The 19,276-nt window shown below is 42.6% G+C and overlaps 1 protein-coding gene across 2 annotated transcripts in view; it reads left to right on the top strand.

Annotated features, from left to right (window-relative positions):
* The window catches only part of azi2 (5-azacytidine induced 2), a 63,316-nt gene that overhangs the window by 26,698 nt on the left and 17,342 nt on the right, over window positions 1–19,276 (top strand). For both annotated transcript variants that reach the window (XM_084307453.1, XM_084307452.1), the window contains exons 4-6: window positions 5,336–5,435; window positions 7,553–7,683; window positions 12,343–12,395. In XM_084307453.1, coding sequence (XP_084163579.1) covers window positions 5,336–5,435; window positions 7,553–7,683; window positions 12,343–12,395 — 284 coding nt within the window. The remainder of the gene's footprint in view (window positions 1–5,335; window positions 5,436–7,552; window positions 7,684–12,342; window positions 12,396–19,276) is intronic.

Below are 19,276 nucleotides of genomic sequence, written 5' to 3'. Positions count from 1 at the left end.
TTTCTGCTGTGAATGTCCCACTACCAAAATGAAAGTTTACCCAAATCAAAAACCCTGGGTAGACAAATCCGTCCGTGAAGCTCTGAGAGAGCGCACCAAAGCATACAACGACGGCCTAGTGGCAGGCAACATGAATGACCACAAGGTGGCGCGATACAACGTAAGGAGGACAGTGTCAGAGGCCAAACGGCGCTACAGGGATAAAATTGAACTCCAGTTTGAACAAGCTGACTCTAGAGCTATGTGGCAGGGGCTCAAAACGATGACAGACTACAAAGGCGCCTCCCTCAAACTGAACAGTGACATCTCCTTAGCAAATGACCTCAATACCTTCTATGCGAGGTTTGATGCTGGTAATAACAACACCAGCTCACAAGCCTCGGCAATGGGGGGGGGGGGGGGGTCGGCTGCTGATGGAGGCGCAGTGTAGAGCCATATGAAATCCGCGTTCACGGAATCGCGGAATTGACCAATAAAAATGGAATCGACTGCAAAACGTGGAATATTGCAGAATTTGGCCTAATCTGGACTGAAATTCCGTTTTTGGGTGGAACGCTTGGTGCACACGCGACCGGGGAGGCGGACGCTAGAGCGGGTTACACACAACACAGGCAGTCTCCCAAGCGTCTCGCTGCTTCGGTGTTTACATCGTCAAGAAGCTAATAAATTCCCCAATAAGCCCTCAATTCAGAGCAGAGCAGTATCCTAATGACTTTTATGCCTCCGGCGATAAGGTGTTTTGCTAATGCTGTCAACGTTCCGTGGACTGGAGCCACAAAAACACTTGCGACACTAAAATGGGGGACCCTGATGGAAACAAGACAAACGTCTTTCTCAGGTCTGCATCCCCTTAACAATTGTATGTATTGAGCCGTACTGTATTGTACCATTCTGCAATCTGTTAAATAAAGTTTTCATTCATTCATTCATTCATTGTGATTAAATAGCTATAACGTTAGGACATGATCGCTTCTTGCTAAATCTAGTGCACCCATCCATTTGTTTAATGCAAACGAGTCATTATACACTGCCCTTTATAATCGAAATAAACTTAAATAGCTATGAAACGTTTTACAGTACATAGGACTATAGATGGAAATGATAGCTTCTTGCTAAATCTGGTGCAATCCATTTGTTTAATGCAAACGATTGTCATTATACACTGTACTAGTAAGAGTAGGTAAGGGATATTTACAGATATAGTATCTACAGATATGTAAAAGGATTATGTGCAGGTATGTACAGACAGATGTGGATAGATATATACACGCTAAGAATAATTAAGCAATAATACACAAGAAGCCGTGGTATGTCATGAAAGAGTGAGGAGAGGAGAGGAGATGAGAGGAGAGGGGAGGAGAGGGGAGGAGAGGAGTGGGGAGGAGAGGAGTGGAGTGGGGAGAGGAGAGGAGTGGAGTGGAGAGGAGTGGAGAGGAGAGGAGAGGAGTGGAGTGTAATCATCATATACACAGCATTATTGTTCAGAGCAAACTGGAGGAACCCTAAGAACCAACCAGTTCTCTATACCGCATTCTATAGAACGTGGAAGAATAGGTTCCAAGATTCCATTCTAACAATGTTGTGATGTAAGAGGGAGGTTTACTAATAAGGGCTTTAGAAATAAACAAATACCAATGATAGTTACGCCTTTCAACCAGAGAAGGCCATCCAACCTTTTCATAAAGGACACAGTGGTGGGTATCATATCTGTCATAAAGGACACAGTGGTGAATAAAGCATTACATCACGCGCAGGAGTGGGTTGTGAGAATTAGACCACCCCTAGGCATGGTCTAATTCTCACAACCCATGACTGCACGTGGTTTAATGGCTTTTATACAACTGGCGCATTCATCCAATTATTGCTATACAATAAACACACATTAATTGAAGATTTATTGAACAAACCTTCCGCCAGAAAAAGTAGTTTCCAAAAAAAAAAAAACGAAGTTGCCTCCATGTGGAAGCAGCTCGGAAGTGCATCCAACTGTTCTCACTGTCTCTCAACTAAGACATCCAACAAACTAACACATCCAACTGTCTTTCAACTAAGACATCCAACAAACTAAGACATCCAACTGTTCTCAGTAAGACATCCAACAAACTAAGACATCCAACTGTCTCTCAACTAAGACATCCAACAAACTAAGACATCCAACTGTCTTTCAACTAGGCATCCAACAAACTAAGACATCCAACTGTCTTTCAACTAGACATCCAACAAACTAAGACATCCAACTGTCTTTCAACTAGACATCCAACAAACTAACACATCCAACTTTTCTTTTCTTTTTTAACCTACTTTCTATTGAACTTCATTCTTAGATGCTTCTATAGAAAGTAGGTAAAACAACAAAAAAAAGTTTTATTTGCCCTATAGGGGGGAAAAAAGTTTTCTTTTCCCTATATAGGGGGGGGGGGTTCTTTTCCCTATAAGAGTTTTATTTTTATTTTTTTAAACCTACTTTCTATAGAAGGTTCAACCAGCGTCGCGGAGCATTTAGCCTGCTGGCTACCTAGCTACGGTTCAGCTAACTAGCTACATGCAGCATTTAGCGAGCTGGGTTAGCCGGCTAGTTGGCTTTGAATCCCGGCTAGGTAGCCAGCAGGCTAAATGCTCCGCGACGCTGGTTGAACTGCCTGCGCCGGTCTGTCTTCGAAGACAGAGGGAACCGCATCGGGCTTCAGCTGATTAGTGTTCTTCTGGACAAACCTCCCACCCCCAACAACATAATCCGAGGCAATGAAGTGTTCGCTGCAGATCTTCATTCCCTGTCCAACAGGCTGATCACGCCGCCTGAGTGCAGCAAGCCAACGTGCCAACAACACTGTTTTTTTCACTGGTAGTTTGTGGAAATGAACCAACTTTCCTCTCTTTCACGCGGTAAAAATAGTTTGAACAGCCGGGAGCAATACAAAAAGAACCACGCGGTCCCGTTGTTTGGTAGGCAACGTTGCATTTACTGACTGACCTTCAAGACACTCCATGTTTACTAGGCAGCTAACCAGCAGTGTAAACCAGGAGCCAGACCAAACCAACACGTGACGTCACCATCTAAAATGGCGCCGCCCATGACGAAAACAGGGAAATTATATTTGATTTTTCAGACAAATAAGCAGGATTTCACATTTGATTATAGGACCCTGTCTTACACAAGGTACACAACAAACAAACTAGGATCACATTGTTCAATGCTTCATCTCCCCTGTTTAGGCACTCTTTCAAAGTTGCTCTCTTTCGAAGTTGGTTAAGGTTAGAGTTTGGAATCAGGGCTGGTGGTCTATCGCCCTGCTCTAAAGACAAACTCTAACCTTAACCAACTTCGAAAGAGAGCGACTTCGAAAGAGTGCCTAAACTTAACCAGTTGGAAACAAGGTGGACAGTAATAAAATTAGCTGTTTCCAACTGGTTAAGTTTAGGCACTCTTTCGAAGTCGCTCTCTTTCGAAGTTGGTTAAGGTTAGAGTTTGGAATCAGGGCTGGTGGTCTAAAGACAAACTCTAACCTTAACCAACTTCGAAAGAGTGCCTAAACTTAACCAGTTGGAAACAAGGCGGACAGTAATAAAATTAGCAATCAATCAATCAATTAATCAATCAATCAATTTGCGCGATTTTTATTTTGTTCCACAATGACTCATGACCCATCAAGTACATCATCCAACATTGTTTAAGAAACTAAGACATTCGCCGTGACAGAATCGTTTTTCATTTAGTCTTTATGACCCAATCACCATATCCTTTCGTAATGTTACTGTCCGGCTTGTCCGCCATCTTGCTTTCACTTCTTTAAAACTCGCATGGCGGAGTGATAGTAATGCGGTTGTGGGCGGGTCCTGGGACCAAGAGCGTAGGGTTATTGTTGTGAAGGATCAGATTAAACCGAATATATATATTTATTTATGGATATATATTTAATAGTATTTGTATATCGTTTGATATCCCTTGTATATTCCTTGTACATATACACTGAATATCCCTTTGGTCTACTAACAGCCCATAATAGTTTCATTCTCTCATTGGACAAGAACTTGGCGCCAGCAGCCAAGCCCCTTGGTTCAAGTTCAATCGTGCCGACGAACATGTCGTTACTAGCCCCGGTTCCGCGTAGGAATACGTCTGCCGAAATACGAATGGTACTATTTGTTCACAGCGCATATATATATGGCGCAAGTAAAGTAGAACTTCCCTTAGCCCTTAGTTCTTTACCCTCCAACCTAGTGGCAAGACGTTAAGCCTCACCCACGATACACGTGTGGTGCAGTATGGTCAACTTGGCCTCAGAATGGCATTGAGACATCGTGTGGATTAATAGTTGAATTGTCATAGTTTGGCACTATACCGTCGAGTGGGACGTATTTCTATTAAGTTAATAATAGTCTATTATGTATGGTGCATCGTTCGGTTAGAGTTATAAAGTGAGCAGTACCCCCATCGTTTTCCTCGCGTTATCTAGAGTCTTAACCAGGCTGGGCAGACCACGTGTGGTGCTTCCATCCGAGGAGTTCTGGGCAAGGACGAGTGGACCTGCACATTGGATTACCTTACCCGGACGACGGCGAGCCCTACACGGCTTGGATTATCTACTTGCTTTGGGTGCTTTGATTATGCCATGGATAACAGCCAACACTGGTAAGTGTTGGAACTACCCCCGAGAGGAGTCCAGGTGAGACGGCGCTCTAACCCGAGTGAGGTCGCCTCACGTCTCTTCGTTGTGGACCGGCAGCTACCGTCTACAAGAGGGCCCAACTGTATTCATCTGTGGACCAAGGTTCTGTGGGCACCGTGTTCAGCACTCTGAATTCTCCCAAGAAATCGTTGGCCAGATGGGATATCGCCAGCGGCTCTCCTAACCCCCCCCCCCCTACTGACTTACAACCAGCGGGACCCCCTTTAGTATATCCAGCTATAATCATTAAGTACCATCGCTATAGTTCCCTAAAGAACCAGGTTGTATACTTGCTTCCTGCGTAACCAGAGATTGGACATTCAATGTTGATTTGCCTACGAATACTCATTTGCCTTACAAGTGCATTCAAATCATAAATGTCATTACGTGAACGTTGTATATACCCTTTGCTATATATTAAAGATTCGACAGATACATTTGTGTGGACTTGGTTTCATCAGGTGGGAAAGTGTTCATCATATCTATATCATGTACTGTGTGGCCAGTAGTTAAAGTACATAAAGCGGTAGTGGTTTAATGATACCATACTTATCAATACAGTCAGGGAATTGTACCCCTCAGTTACAGTTATGACAAATACCCACGGGTAAGTTTCAGCCTCTCTCTCTCTCTCACTCTCTCTCACTCTCACTCTCACTCTCTCACAGAAACAGCAGAAGAGTGACTTTGAGAGGATGTTAACGGAGCAGCTTCAGGCCAAAGAGCTGGAGATCCTCCAGATGAGGTCAGAGATGGAGACGAGTCAAGGTATTAAAACCATAACTGTACCCTAACTGTTACCATAACTGTTACCCTAACTGTACCATAACTGTTACCCTAACTGTACCATAACTGGTACCCTAACTGTACCCTAACTGTACCATAACTGTTACCCTAACTGTACCATAACTTTTACCCTAACTGTTGTGAAGGATCAGATTAAACCGAATATATATATTTATTTATGGATATATATTTAATAGTATTTGTATATCGTTTGATATCCCTTGTATATTCCTTGTACATATACACTGAATATCCCTTTAGTCTACTAACAGCCCATAATAGTTTCATTCTCTCATTGGACAAGAACCTGGCGCCAGCAGCCAAGCCCCTTGGTTCAAGTTCAATCGTGCCGACGAACATGTCGTTACAAGCCCGGTTCCGCGTAGGAATACGTCTGGCGAAATACGAATGGTACTATTTGTTCACAGCGCATATATATATGGCGCAAGTAAAGTAGAACTTTCTTTTAGTCCATTAGTCCTTTACCCTCCTACCTAGTAACAGACGTGAAGCCTCACCCACGACCCACGTGTGGTGCAGTATGGCCTACTTGGCCTCAGAATAGGCATTGAGACATCGTGTGGATTAATAGTTGAATTGTCATAGTTTGGCACTATACCGTCGAGTGGGACGTATTTCTATTAAGTTAATAATAGTCTATTATGTATGGTGCATCGTTCGGTTAGAGTTATAAAGTGAGCAGTACCCCCATCGTTCCTGGCGTTATCTAGAGTCTTAACCAGGCTGGGCAGACCACGTGTGGTGCTTTCATCCGAGGAGTTCTGGGCCAGGACGAGTGGACCTGCACATTGGATTACTTTACCCGGACGACGGCGAGCCCTACACGGCTTGGATTATCTACTTGCTTTGGGTGCTTTGATTATGCCATGGATGACAGCCAACACTGCTGAGTGTTGGAACTACCCCCCGAGAGGAGTCCAGGTGAGACGGCGCTCTACCCCGAGTGAGGTCGCCTCACGTCTCTTCGTTGTGGACCGGCAGCTACCGTCTACAAGAGGGCCCAGCTGTATTCATCTGTGGACCGAGGTTCTGTGGGCACCGTGTTCAGCACTCTGAATTCTCCCAAGAAATCGTTGGCCAGATGGGATATCGCCGGCGGCTCTCCTAACCCCCCCCCCCTACTGACTTACAACCAGCGGGACCCCCCTTTAGTGTATCCAGCTATAATCATTTAAGTACCATCGCTATAGTTCCCTAAAGAACCAGGTTGTATACTTGCTCCCTGCGTAACCAGAGATTGGACATTCAATGTTGATTTGCCTACGAATACTCATTTGCCTTACAAGTGCATTCAAATCATAAATGTCATTAAGTGAACGTTGTATATACCCTTTGCTATATAAAATATTCGATTTATACATTTGTGTGGACTTCGTTTCATGGTGGGAAAGTGTTCATCATATCTATATCATGTACTGTGTGGCCAGTAGTTAAAGTACATAATCGGTAGTGGTTTAATGATACCATACTTATCAATACAGTCAGGGAATTGTACCCCTCAGTTACACTAACTGTTACCATAACTGTTACCATACCTGTTGCCGATTTAAAATCAGCAGCTCTTCCTCCTCCTCATCGATTGCCTGTAGCTGCATCTAACGTTAGCTAACGTTAAAACTAACCTAAAGTTAGTTGTTCACCAACAATCTCAACATTTGTTTTAGCGTTAGCTCAAAAACACAGAACCGGACGACACAAGTTGTCCGCTCATAGATAGGTTCCGCTAGCGATAACAATAATACTTCCGGTCGGGGTTTCAAAATAAAAGAGCAAAGTTTTGTACAGCGTTTTCCTCCACGAGTAATCAATCACTACTCGAGTACATCATGCGATCAATCTATCTGTTTTGTAAAATGCCCATCCCTACTATCTACTGCCTTTGTCTGTCTCTGTTTTCTACATGTCTCTGTGTGTTTCCAGTCATGAAGAGCCTGAACAGCCCAGACTACTGGCAGGTGGACCTGTCTCTGTCCTGTCTCTGTCCTGTCCTCTGTCCTGTCCTGTCCTCTGTCCTGTCCTCTATCCTGTCTCTGACCTGTCTCTGTCTCTGTTTTCTACATGTCTCTGTGCGTCTCCAGTCATGAAGAGCCTGAACAGCCCAGACTACTGGCAGGTGGACCGCGTCAACACAGAGCTGAAGATCCACACGCTGCAGGAGGAGCTGGAGAGGATGACTCTGGAGAACAGCAGACTGCTGGAGGAACGTGGGGTAAGGTTTCATTCCTAACCTTTAGCTCAACTCGTGAGACACTGAGGTTACCCTAATTTACAGCGACAACACGCTTACAAAACAAGACACAGGTAACGAAAGAAGTGTGAGCTTGTAAGATTAAACTTAGACTTAAGTTCGTTAAAGGAGGCAAAGTGACGATCAACATATAGATCTTTGATAGTGGCCAGTCCCTGTCCCTTTCCCCCAGTGACCAGGGGGAAAATTATGATTATCACATATTGGAGTATATGCCGAGGTTGAAGGTACTTTGAAAACCCTTTTGATTTGACTCAGTATTCTCAGTGAGTTCCGAAGGATAAAATTGTTGAGAGCCATCTTATTAATCGTATCACACTTAGAAAATAACATTGCAGGAAGAGAGCTTTTTAAGTTCACATGCGCCTCAATGTCTAGCCACCTGGGGGCGTCCATGGCTACTGTAGCATCACCTATAAAGTAATCTTGCCAGAAGGTCATGGCCCTTGCATTAGCAGCCCAGTAGTAGTGCTGGAATACCGGCAGGGCCAGCCCCCCCCCATATGCTTTGGCTTCTGCAAGTGTGCTTTTGAAATACGGTGTGCTTTATAGCCCCAGACAAATGGCAGAAGTATAGTGTCTATCTGTTTAAAGAAAGAGGCAGTCAAAAAAATAGGCACGCTCTGAAAAAGGTAAAGGAACCTGGGGAGAACCACCATTTTTATGACATTCACGCGCCCCACCAAAGACACTGGCAAAATTCTCCAACTCTCCATATTTTTCTTCAATTTTGAGACCATTTCACCAAAGTTCAGTTTAAATAGGAGTTTGGGATCCTTTGGTATAACTACTCCCAGATAGGTGAAGTGGTCATGTTCTATTTTAAAGGGTAAGCTGTCAGTAAAGGAAGAGTCTAGACTCCCTGAGATGGGCATGAACACACTTTTCTCCCAGTTAATGGAGTAACCAGAGAAAGTACCAAACTGCCTGATTAAATCTAGGAGGCATGGGACGGAGGAGGCAGGATCAGCAAGATACAGGACCACATCATCCGCATATAGTGAAATACGGCTCTCATACTTTCCCAACTTTATTCCCGTGATGTTGGGATAACTCCTGATATTGATAGCCAGGGGTTCGAGGACTAAATTGAACAGTAAGGGACTAATACAACATCCTTGTCGGGTGCCGCGATGGAGTGGGAAGGAGTCAGACCTATCAGAATTGGTAAGAATGGAAGCTCTCAGATGAGCATACAACATTCCAATAAGAGAACGAAACCTGTCACCGAAACCAAAGCGCTGGAGGACACTGAACATATATTTCCATATATTTATTTCGTTACCTGCAGGTTAGAAATGATGTCCGCTGTAATATTCCAGACTTTGAGACATGTCCTGCTGATTACCAGTTTTATAATCTCATGAGCCGATCACCAGTTTCAAAACACCTGATCTCTGATTTTGTTTCATATTTCTCGGTCCAATCTATGGCTTCCTCCGACCACATTAAAGATGTATGGTCCACAGAGCTTAGTATGGAAATCTCTGATGAGATGTGGGAGGAGGGACTTAGCAGGATACATAAATGTTCTATTAATGCCAGAGTCCAACTTATACAGTTTAAGGTCATTCACATTACTACATTACTCTAAAACCAAACTGCATATAATCTATCCCTCTGTAGCGCCTCTCTGTGATCGTTGCATGTCCGCAGAGGGTAATCTTTCACATATGTTTTGGTTTTGTCCCAAGCTATTTAAGTACTGGGTAGACATTTTTGACTAGTACACCAAGGCGTATAAAAGAGAGATTGCCCCAGACTGCCTTCTAGCTCTACTCGGCTGTTCAGCTAACACTGCGGAATTACCTTACAATGAGCAGGAGGCCCTGATGTTTGGTATGGCTGTGGCCAAAATAATTATCCTTAAGGAATGGAAAGACGTCGTCTCCAAGTTTTAAAAGATGGCTCACTGAGATGGTCTCCTCTCTTGCAGCTGGAAAGCATCCGTCACAGTAGGTCTGAGACCTTGAACAAATTCGATATGATATGGGGTCCCTTTTTGGAATGCTTAGCTAGAACATAAGTGCTTCTCAATGTCCTCCTGTGTATTTTCCGTACTATGTATGTATGTATATTTGTATATATGTATATATGTGTGTATGTGTATATATGTAATGTGTGTATATATGTCAGAATTAGCCCCTTGCGTCCTTAGTGTATAGCATATGACATGGTGTATGTTTGTTCATTGATGTGACAGTGTCTGGCAACATACTGTTTGTGTTCTTTTTATTTATTTTTTATTTTCTTTGTCTTTGTGATTTGTCTTGATGTGTGTTTGTGAAACTATAAAAGCTGAAAATAAAATATTATAACAAAACAAGACACAGAATTGCTTCACCTGCCGGCCAAATCCTCCCCCCTGACCGACCGCCCTTTCCATCACAGTGGAGAATGTAGCTGTGGCCGCATCTCCGACCGCCAAGAACCTTGGTGTTGTCCTCGATGACCAGTTGAACTTCTCCGCTCATATCGCAGCGACAACCAGAACCTGCAGATTCCTCCTGAGCAACATCAGAAGGATCCACCCCTTCCTGACAAAAGAAGCCACCCAACTCCTCGTCCAATCAACAGTCATCTCCCGCCTCGACTACTGCAACGCACTGCTTGCTGGCCTCTCGGCCACGGCCACCAAGCCTCTTCAACTCATCCAGAACGCAGCGGCCCGCCTGATCTCAAACCTACCGAAGTCGGCCCATGTCACCCAACTTCTCAGGGACTTGGACTGGCTCCCCACAGACAAAGGGAACGGCTCCCGCCTACCGCCGGTCAATGGTCTCTAACTACACACCCTCAAGACCCCTACGCTCTGCATCTTCTAACTACACACCCCCAAGACCCCTACACTCTGCATCTTCTAACTACACACCCTCAAGACCCCTACGCTCTGCATCTTCTAACTACACACCCTCAAGACCCCTACGCTCTGCATCTTCTAACTACACACCCTCAAGACCCCTACGCTCTGCATCTTCTAACTACACACCCTCAAGACCCCTACGCTCTGCATCTTCTAACTACACACCCTCGAGACCCCTACGCTCTGCATCTTCTAACTACACACCCTCAAGACCCCTACGCTCTGCATCTTCTAACTACACCCCCTCAAGACCCCTACGCTCTGCATCTTCTAACTACACACCCTCAAGACCCCTACGCTCTGCATCTTCTAACTACACACCCTCAAGACCCCTATGCTCTGCATCTCCTAACTACACACCCCCAAGACCCCTACCCTGTACATCGTCTAACTCCACACCCTCAAGACCCCTACACTCTACATCTTCTAACTACACACCCCCAAGACCCCTACGCTGTACATCTTCTAACTACACACCCTCAAGACCCCTATGCTCTGCATCTTCTAACTACACACCCCCAAGACCCCTACACTCTGCATCTTCTAACTACACACCCTCAAGAGCCCTACACTCTGCATCTTCTAACTACACGCCCCCCAAGACCCCTACACTCTGCATCTTCCAACTACACACCCTCAAGACCCCTACACTCTGCATCTTCTGGTCGCCTCAGACCTACTCTTATCCGAGCTCCGGGAGGGTCATCAAAGAGAAGTCGCCTATTCTCAGTCCTTGCCCCACAATGGTAGAACGAACTTCCCACCACAGTTAGGACAGCCGAATCACGTCCAATCTTTCGCCGTCGACTAAAGACACACTTCTTCAATCAATATCTGAAATTAAATTATTATAATTTTTTTTTAATAACTAACCTTACTGTCATGCACTTGTCCTAATAAACTAACCTACACTGTAGCACTCAACACTTTGATGAACATTGTTACTCAGCTGATAGAGTTGTGCCCTTCCTGATGACTTGTCGTACAGAACTTGTAAGTCGCTTTGGATAAAAACGTTCAGCTAAATGACTAAATGTAAATGTAAGACACAGTCATCAGCAAACATTGGAATGGCAAAGGATAGTGTAGGATGAGGAGAGTTATAGACCAGAGGAGTGACACTTGTCCCTGCTTCAGAAGATAAGATTTTCCTTTATTGATCCCTTGGGGAAATTATATATACATATATATTAGACATAAAGGAGATATTCAAGCTCTCAATAACTGTCAAACTGAATGAATGTGTGTAAAACAGCTTAGAGCCTTGGGATATGTGTGAAATTATGTGCTAAATAAATCTTGCGTTTTTCAGTATTCATTGTTTATGTGAAATGCCCCGTTAACCCTTTCACTGCCACACGACAGAAGGTTAGCCCTTTACTATCACACAACCGACGGCGATGCTCCATCATTAGCATCCGCGGAGCTAATGATGCTAATGATGGAGCATCGCCGTCGGTTGTGTGATAGTAAAGGGCAGGGGAGGAAACTAACTTTTTGGCTTACCAGCCAACTGGCGGGTATCTGATTTTTTTTACCAGCCAAACGTAAAAAATACCAGCATTTGGCCAGTAAAGTGGCCTAATTTCCTCCCCTGGTAAAGGGCTAACCTTCTGTATTGTCACAGTGAAAGGGTTAACCGGCTGTCGTGTGGCAGTGAAAGGGTTAAGGTCGGGGTTGTTTGTGAAGCCCATTGAGACATGAATTGATGTTGGCCTATAATATAATACATGATTTATTTGACTGATTTTTGGCAGGACCACCATGGACCACAGTCTGAGCTGAACCATGAGGGTGAAAACGACTCCAGGTACAGTACACAGATAAGATATCATATATCTTTTATTGATCCCCTTGGGGGAGGGGAGGTACAGGTATTGCCAGGGTCCTAATATACTAACCTACACTGTAGCACTCGACACGAACATTGTTACTCAGCTGATAGAGTTGTACCTTCCTGATGACTTGTCGTACAAAACTTGTAAGTCGCTTTGGATAAAAGCGTTTGAGCTAAATGACTAAATGTAAATGTAATAGTAGAAAGACATAAATATAGGCAATACAATTTTATCTGAATATAAAAATATGAGGAACATAAACAGTGTAAACAAAGGTGTAGATGAGGGTCTGTATGCCCTATCGGTATATTATACGTTACAATAATTATAGGTAATAAAGAATTTGATTCTGAATGTATACTATGAGTAAAAGTAAACGGTATACACAAGGTGCAGTATACACAAGGTGCAGTAAACACAAGGTGCAGTATACACAAGGTGCAGTATACACAAGGTGCAGTATAAACAAGGTGCAGTATACACAAGGTGCAGTATACACAAGGTGCAGTATACACAAGGTGCAGTATACACAAGGTGCAGTATAACAGTCTACACAAGGTGCAGTATACACAAGGTGCAGTATACACATATACACAAGGTGCAGTATACACTAGGTGCAGTATACACTAGGTGCAGTATACACTAGGTGCAGTATACACAAGGTGCAGTATACACAAGGTGCAGTATACACATATACACAAGGTGCAGTATACACTAGGTGCAGTATACACTAGGTGCAGTATACACTAGGTGCAGTATACACAAGGTGCAGTATACACTAGGTGCAGTATACACTAGGTGCAGTATACACAAGGTACCCTAACTGGCACGATACACATCATACGTTGTAGTCCGTGCAGGTTACACAGTGTACCGTAAGGTGTTTTTCGGGGGGATATCTGCTGTATATCAACTGCACACTTGGGACATTAACACATACATCACTATGCTCTTTGCAAGTGCCCCACACATGTGTCAAGGTGTAGTTGCCATCTTCAGACACTAGAGGGAGGTGTGTTTTCAGGTTACCTCAGCATAATGTGCTTCATTGTAGGCTGTGTGCAACCAGAGTTGTATAGTGCTGTCAATAGATTAAAAAACTAATTAATCTCACAATTTTCTGTAATTAATCTAGATTAAAAATGACATTTTTCTACTTAAGACCGAAGCTTGTAACAGATATTTACTTGAGGAAAATCATGGAATTAATGTAAAATCAACCCAAAGAAAGAATATTTAGATTCAAAGACTATTTTAATAGCTTTCTTTGAATACAGTTTCTCTCCTGTGAAATACAAATGTTCAACAAAACCATCAACATTGACTCAGCTAGACCTCTTTCTTATATCCGCAGCGCTAAGATTGAAGATTTTTCACTCCATAGATTAATCTAGATTAATTTATTTTAATGCTTTAAATCATTTTAATTAATCTCAAGTTAAAGCATTAATTTTGACAGCCCTAATTAAAACCAAACTGATAAATACGTGTGAAAGCGGCCTGATCATGTAAGCTTGTGGTTTTTATATATTTTAGGTAAAACATTATGGTAGAACATATCCCTATATGCCAATCTAGTAACCATTTTCACTTCATTATATACTTATACTTGTGATGAATCTGAGCACAAATGCAGCATTACCCCACAATGAATGAAGAACATGTCTTAACCCTTTCACTGCCACACGACAGCCGGTTAACCCTTTCACTGTGACAATACAGAAGGTTAGCCCTTTACTATCACACAACCGACGGCGATGCTCCATCATTAGCTCCGCGGATGCTATTTATTTTGTACATTAATCGTGCGTTAAAAAAATAGTGGTGTTAATGACACGTTAACTTTGACAGCCTTAGTTTCATGTTAAGTTATTTTCTCTTGCCACTAAAATAGTAGTTTTTTTGTTTTTCAGGCAGGTATCTAGAACTGTGATGGTACCTTACTGAAGATATTAGCCTTAACTCTAACCTTACATTACTGAAGATATTAGCCTTAACCTTAACCTTACTGAAGATATAAGCCTTAACCCTAACCTTACTGAAGATATAAGCCTTAAAGGGGAGATGTTGCATAGCGATATAAATAGTCATAGCATAAAATTACTATTTAGATAAACCACAGAAAAAAATCACGTTATAAAAATAAGTCGTTTCTAAGAAAAAACGATTTATGTCCATTTATGTAGCATTTATCAACATTTTGTTCACGCTAAATGCTGACGTCACGGAGATGGTTTCGCCCGCAGCCTCCCACGTACCTAACTACTACTACTACTACCTGCAGCACGCTGTAGCAATATTATTAGGCTCCTCAAATATCGTTATTCATAAAAACACATTTATGTAAGGGCGTTTTCACACCTGTAGTTCGTTTGCTTTGTTCCGATTCAGGAAGACACGGGGACTATAATGATACAATGTTGCACTTGTCCCTTAGTTCGTTTGTGTTCACACGGCTGTGTTAACAGCGGACCAAAACAAACGCACGCGCCAGCAAACTGTCACTCATTGGTCAGATTTTGGGGTGTGCCCCCCCCCCCCCCCCCCCCTACCCCTGAATCTCCGCGTTACATTGAAATCGGGGAGGAGATAGCGGGGGGAGCAAATGAATGAATGTGGATGAGAGCCGTGATGTAAGTGGTTGCAGATACGGCTGTGGGGGTGCTGGAGACATGATCGAATAGACTTGTATGCGCCTGAATCTCCTGAACACGGCGCGAGCCATTCCTAATCGATTGGAACTAAATCGGCAGCGAAAAAGCCCGTTTTTAAGCAGCTGTTCCCCATGCACATGCGCAGATTGCCCACGGATTGTGACGCAACGCACACGCGCCCTGGACTGTTCCATCAGAGGGGGGAGCTTCGGTGGCCAGTGTCCTTTCAGCCGAACAGGATAATGAAACAATGATCCCACTAAATGACCAGACGCGTCTAATGGCGACATCTACAATTACCTCATTGAGTCTCCAGGTAGACTATGTTTATATTTAAGTGCAGTGGTCTGTATCCACTCACACTGGCCACCGAAGCTCCGCCCTCTGATGGAACAGTCCAGAGCGCGTGTGCGTTGCGTCACAATCCGTTTTTGAGATACCCCTACCGGAGGTAGAACAAAACACAAGCATGTTTTTCCTCATCTCTAAGGTCTCCCATATATGAAATGGATTCTTGTATAAAAATATTTTACTGCAAAACTTGTTAAATTGATAGATATTGTTATACACCCCCAAAGGAAAAAAGAACCAAAATATAGCCTGGCCATATGGGAGTTAAGACATATAAACTCATGTAGATTAATAATACAAGCTCCAAGAGCTTTCAAATTTGACATGCTAGCAGTCAGACAGTTGCTTAACCTAATAGAAAAACCTGGATGTGAATATCTTTATGCATGTAGGAAATATATACCTATGTACACGCGGAAATGTAGAAAATGAATATCTATGCAGAATGTTCTCAGAATGTGGCGTGTGTGTCACCTGCTGTATTCTCCTCAAATCCACGATCAGCTCTTTGGTTTTACCAATGTTTAGGAGTAGGCTGTTATCCCGGCACCAGCGTGCCAGTTCATCAACCTCCTCCCGATAGGCCTTCTCGTCATTGTTAGAGATCAGCCCCACCACCATGTGTCGTCCGCAAACTTCACTATGGAGTTGGAGCTGAACCTGGCCACACAGTCATGTGTGTACAGTGAATACAGCAGGGGGGTCAGAATGCAGTAGATTGAAATAAAGGTGTTCTATTTCTATTTCAACCTGATTCAATTGGATCTTTGTTTCCATATGAAGTATCATAAAATGTATAATATGAAATGTATAATTTATTAAATGTATCATAAATATATTAACATTATAGACCAGAACATTACCTCAAGTGACTTTACTTTGCAGTAACATTGAATTTGTCAACATGCTTCTCACCACTGATAATGGGCTTTGGACTGAAGACTTCATTATGTCAATGTTTAATTTTCTTTCATTTAGGACACCTCATACATTTACTGATGTAACTCCCTGACCATGCATGCTATATTTACACATGTGGTATGGCTGGATTCAGCACAACCACACCTTTCCGAAAAAGCCCTCATCTGTGTTTCTATGACAAGTCGTGGCAGAGCTACTACAAAGTAAATGAGAACATTATGCATAGATATTAATTTTTTACATTTCCGCTTATTTTAAGTATGTGTACATAGGTATATATTTCCTACATGCATAAAGATATTCACATCCATTTCTATTATGTTAAGCAACTGTCTGACTGTTAGCATGTCAAGATTGAAAGCTCTTGGAGCTTGTATTATTAATCTACATGAGTTTATATGTCAACTCCCATACGGCCAGGCTATATTTTGGTTATTTTTTTCCTTTGGGGGTGTATAACAATATCAATTTAACAAGTTTTGCAGTAAAATATTTGTATACAAGAATCCATTTCATATATGGGAGACCTTAGAGATGAGGAAAAACATTATTGTGTTTTGTTCTACCTCCGGTAGGGGTATCTCAACATTTTGGGGGCATTGTCACTAGGCTATAAAGGTCTATTCTGTCTCTGTTATCCTCTGCCCGTCGCCGTCGGCAGATAGATGCGGGAGTATGGTATTCCTCCTCTCCCTTGGCAACACCACAACACCGTTTCCAACTAATAACGGCACTAACGTTACCACCACAGCGCTGTAGCAAAACACCTCTCTCTCCTCACTTTTATTCTCCAACTAACGGTTATCTTTTTCTCCGTTCAATATGTGTTGAGTGGCTTGGCTGTATACAAAACTAACGGTATAACTTTGTCTCCATTCCAATATATACGGGCGAACAATAAAACTATCAGGTCAACAGTAAATATATATCTTACAAATAAAACAATATATATATATATAGAGAAAATAATAAACGTGGACTTTAGGTGATAGCCCAATCCATACCCCTCCGTTGAACCAACCCCAACCATTCATCTGGACCTCCAGAACACTTTCACAAAGATAGGTAGCGCAATTTTTTTTTTTTTTTAATTATAATATATATGTATTTTTTTTTATGACTAATCGACGCAACAATTTCTCGTCGACGATTTTTCAAACGTCGATTATGTCGACTAATCGTTGCAGCCCTGATGTAAGCAAACTGATGCCAGACACAGCATTCATGCGTTCCGCTGAATATCTAGATGAAGTGCAGCCTACATGGTGAACTCAACTCGTTATTATTGGCGCAAAAAAAGTCAGAGGAAACAAAGCGGCCACTAAACCACGTTAGAGGGCACATGTGCGTATAACGGTGGTAGTCAGAAGGCTAAGGTGATCACATGAAAAGTAATGGATTCATAGGGCTCGACGACCGCGTTACACTCTCCCACGTCGCATGTATTTTTCAGACATTGCCCTGTACCCGAGCTCTACCAGGCAGTGTATTCGCACATTTATAGCCTTCTGAAAGAAGACGTTTCTTCAATTAACTTTACCAGTGATATTTGGAGCTCTGATGTCAGCCCCATGTCAATGCTGAGTTTGACAGCTCAGTGGATTGACGCAGACTTCCAACTCCGTAAAGCGGTCCTGCATTCCCAAGAGTTCTCCGGCTCCCATACTGCTGCAGGCTGCAGCGCTGGCAACAGCATTTGAGAATATGTTCCAGACGTGGCATATTCCGAAAGAAAATATTCATGTCATACTCCGAGATAATGCCCGAAACGTGGTCAAATGCATGAAAGTCGCAGGATTACAAAGTTTGGGATGTATGGCCCACGCGCTTCAGCTGGCTGTCACGAGGGAGTGCTGTCACAGCGCAGCATAAAAGACATCACACTTTTACGCACTGTTTAGCCTATATTTTACGCGCTGTGTTTAGCCTATTAAATAGGCGAATTGTTTTTTCAGCCTGTTATTAGTTTTAACTTCTTTAACCTCCGCAACTTCTTTAACCTCCCCAGTTTGCAACAACGCAACAGCCAATGTTCCGAGACATATTTATATATTTGTATAATTGTTAGGCTATTTTAATCCACCATTTAGGGCTGGTGTATTCAAATAGCCTAACAAATAAAATGTAATATGTCTCGGAACATTGGCCCGCAGATGCACCACTGCAAACCAAAGAAATGTGAACTCAAGAAGCCAAAACGAAGTTTAGCCTGTTTTAGAAGGCTATAGCCAAAGTTGCCTTTTACCACCGCTTAGCCTATATTTTTTACGCACGGTGTTTAGCCTATTTAATAGGCTAATTGTTTTTTTCAGCCTGTTATTCAGCCTGTTAATAAATGTCGTTAATTCAGTATTTAACTTCTTGAATTCATATTTATTTAGGCTATGCTAATTTAAAAACACAAATGTTATGGACATCTAATTTTATTATCTGCTTATTTATTAATGCTTCAATTCATTCAGAAACATTGCAGCAAACAATCCATATGTGCATTTGTTTACATAATGATAACGTACATAAATAACATAATATTATTGAGGGAGGAAAAAAAGGAAACTGATACCCAATGCTGAATGTGATTTGACCAAAGCACAGTATACACACAGACAGTGGAGCTGTTTGCAGACAGCGGAGCATTTTGACTTGTTGCGTGGTGGCGATGTCTCGCAGATAATACAACTACAAGTATAATTATATAATATATATATTTTCTGTAGCGTTACATTTGGTTGACAATTTACTGACTGACTTTCACGACACCATATTTACGTAGCTATCTAACCAGCATTGTAAACCGGGACCCAGCCCAAACCATCACCGTGACGTCACCATCCAGCTAAATCTAAAATGGCGGCGCCCATGGCAAAACCGGGGAAATTACATTTGAGTTTTCAGACAAATAAGCAGCATTTCACATTTGATTATAG

Source organism: Notolepis coatsorum (assembly GCF_963971535.1).
Source record: "Notolepis coatsorum genome assembly, chromosome: 2".
Lineage (NCBI taxonomy): Eukaryota > Metazoa > Chordata > Actinopteri > Aulopiformes > Paralepididae > Notolepis > Notolepis coatsorum.
Note: the sequence above shows the minus strand (reverse complement) of the source record. Positions and strands in the feature narration are given on the sequence as shown.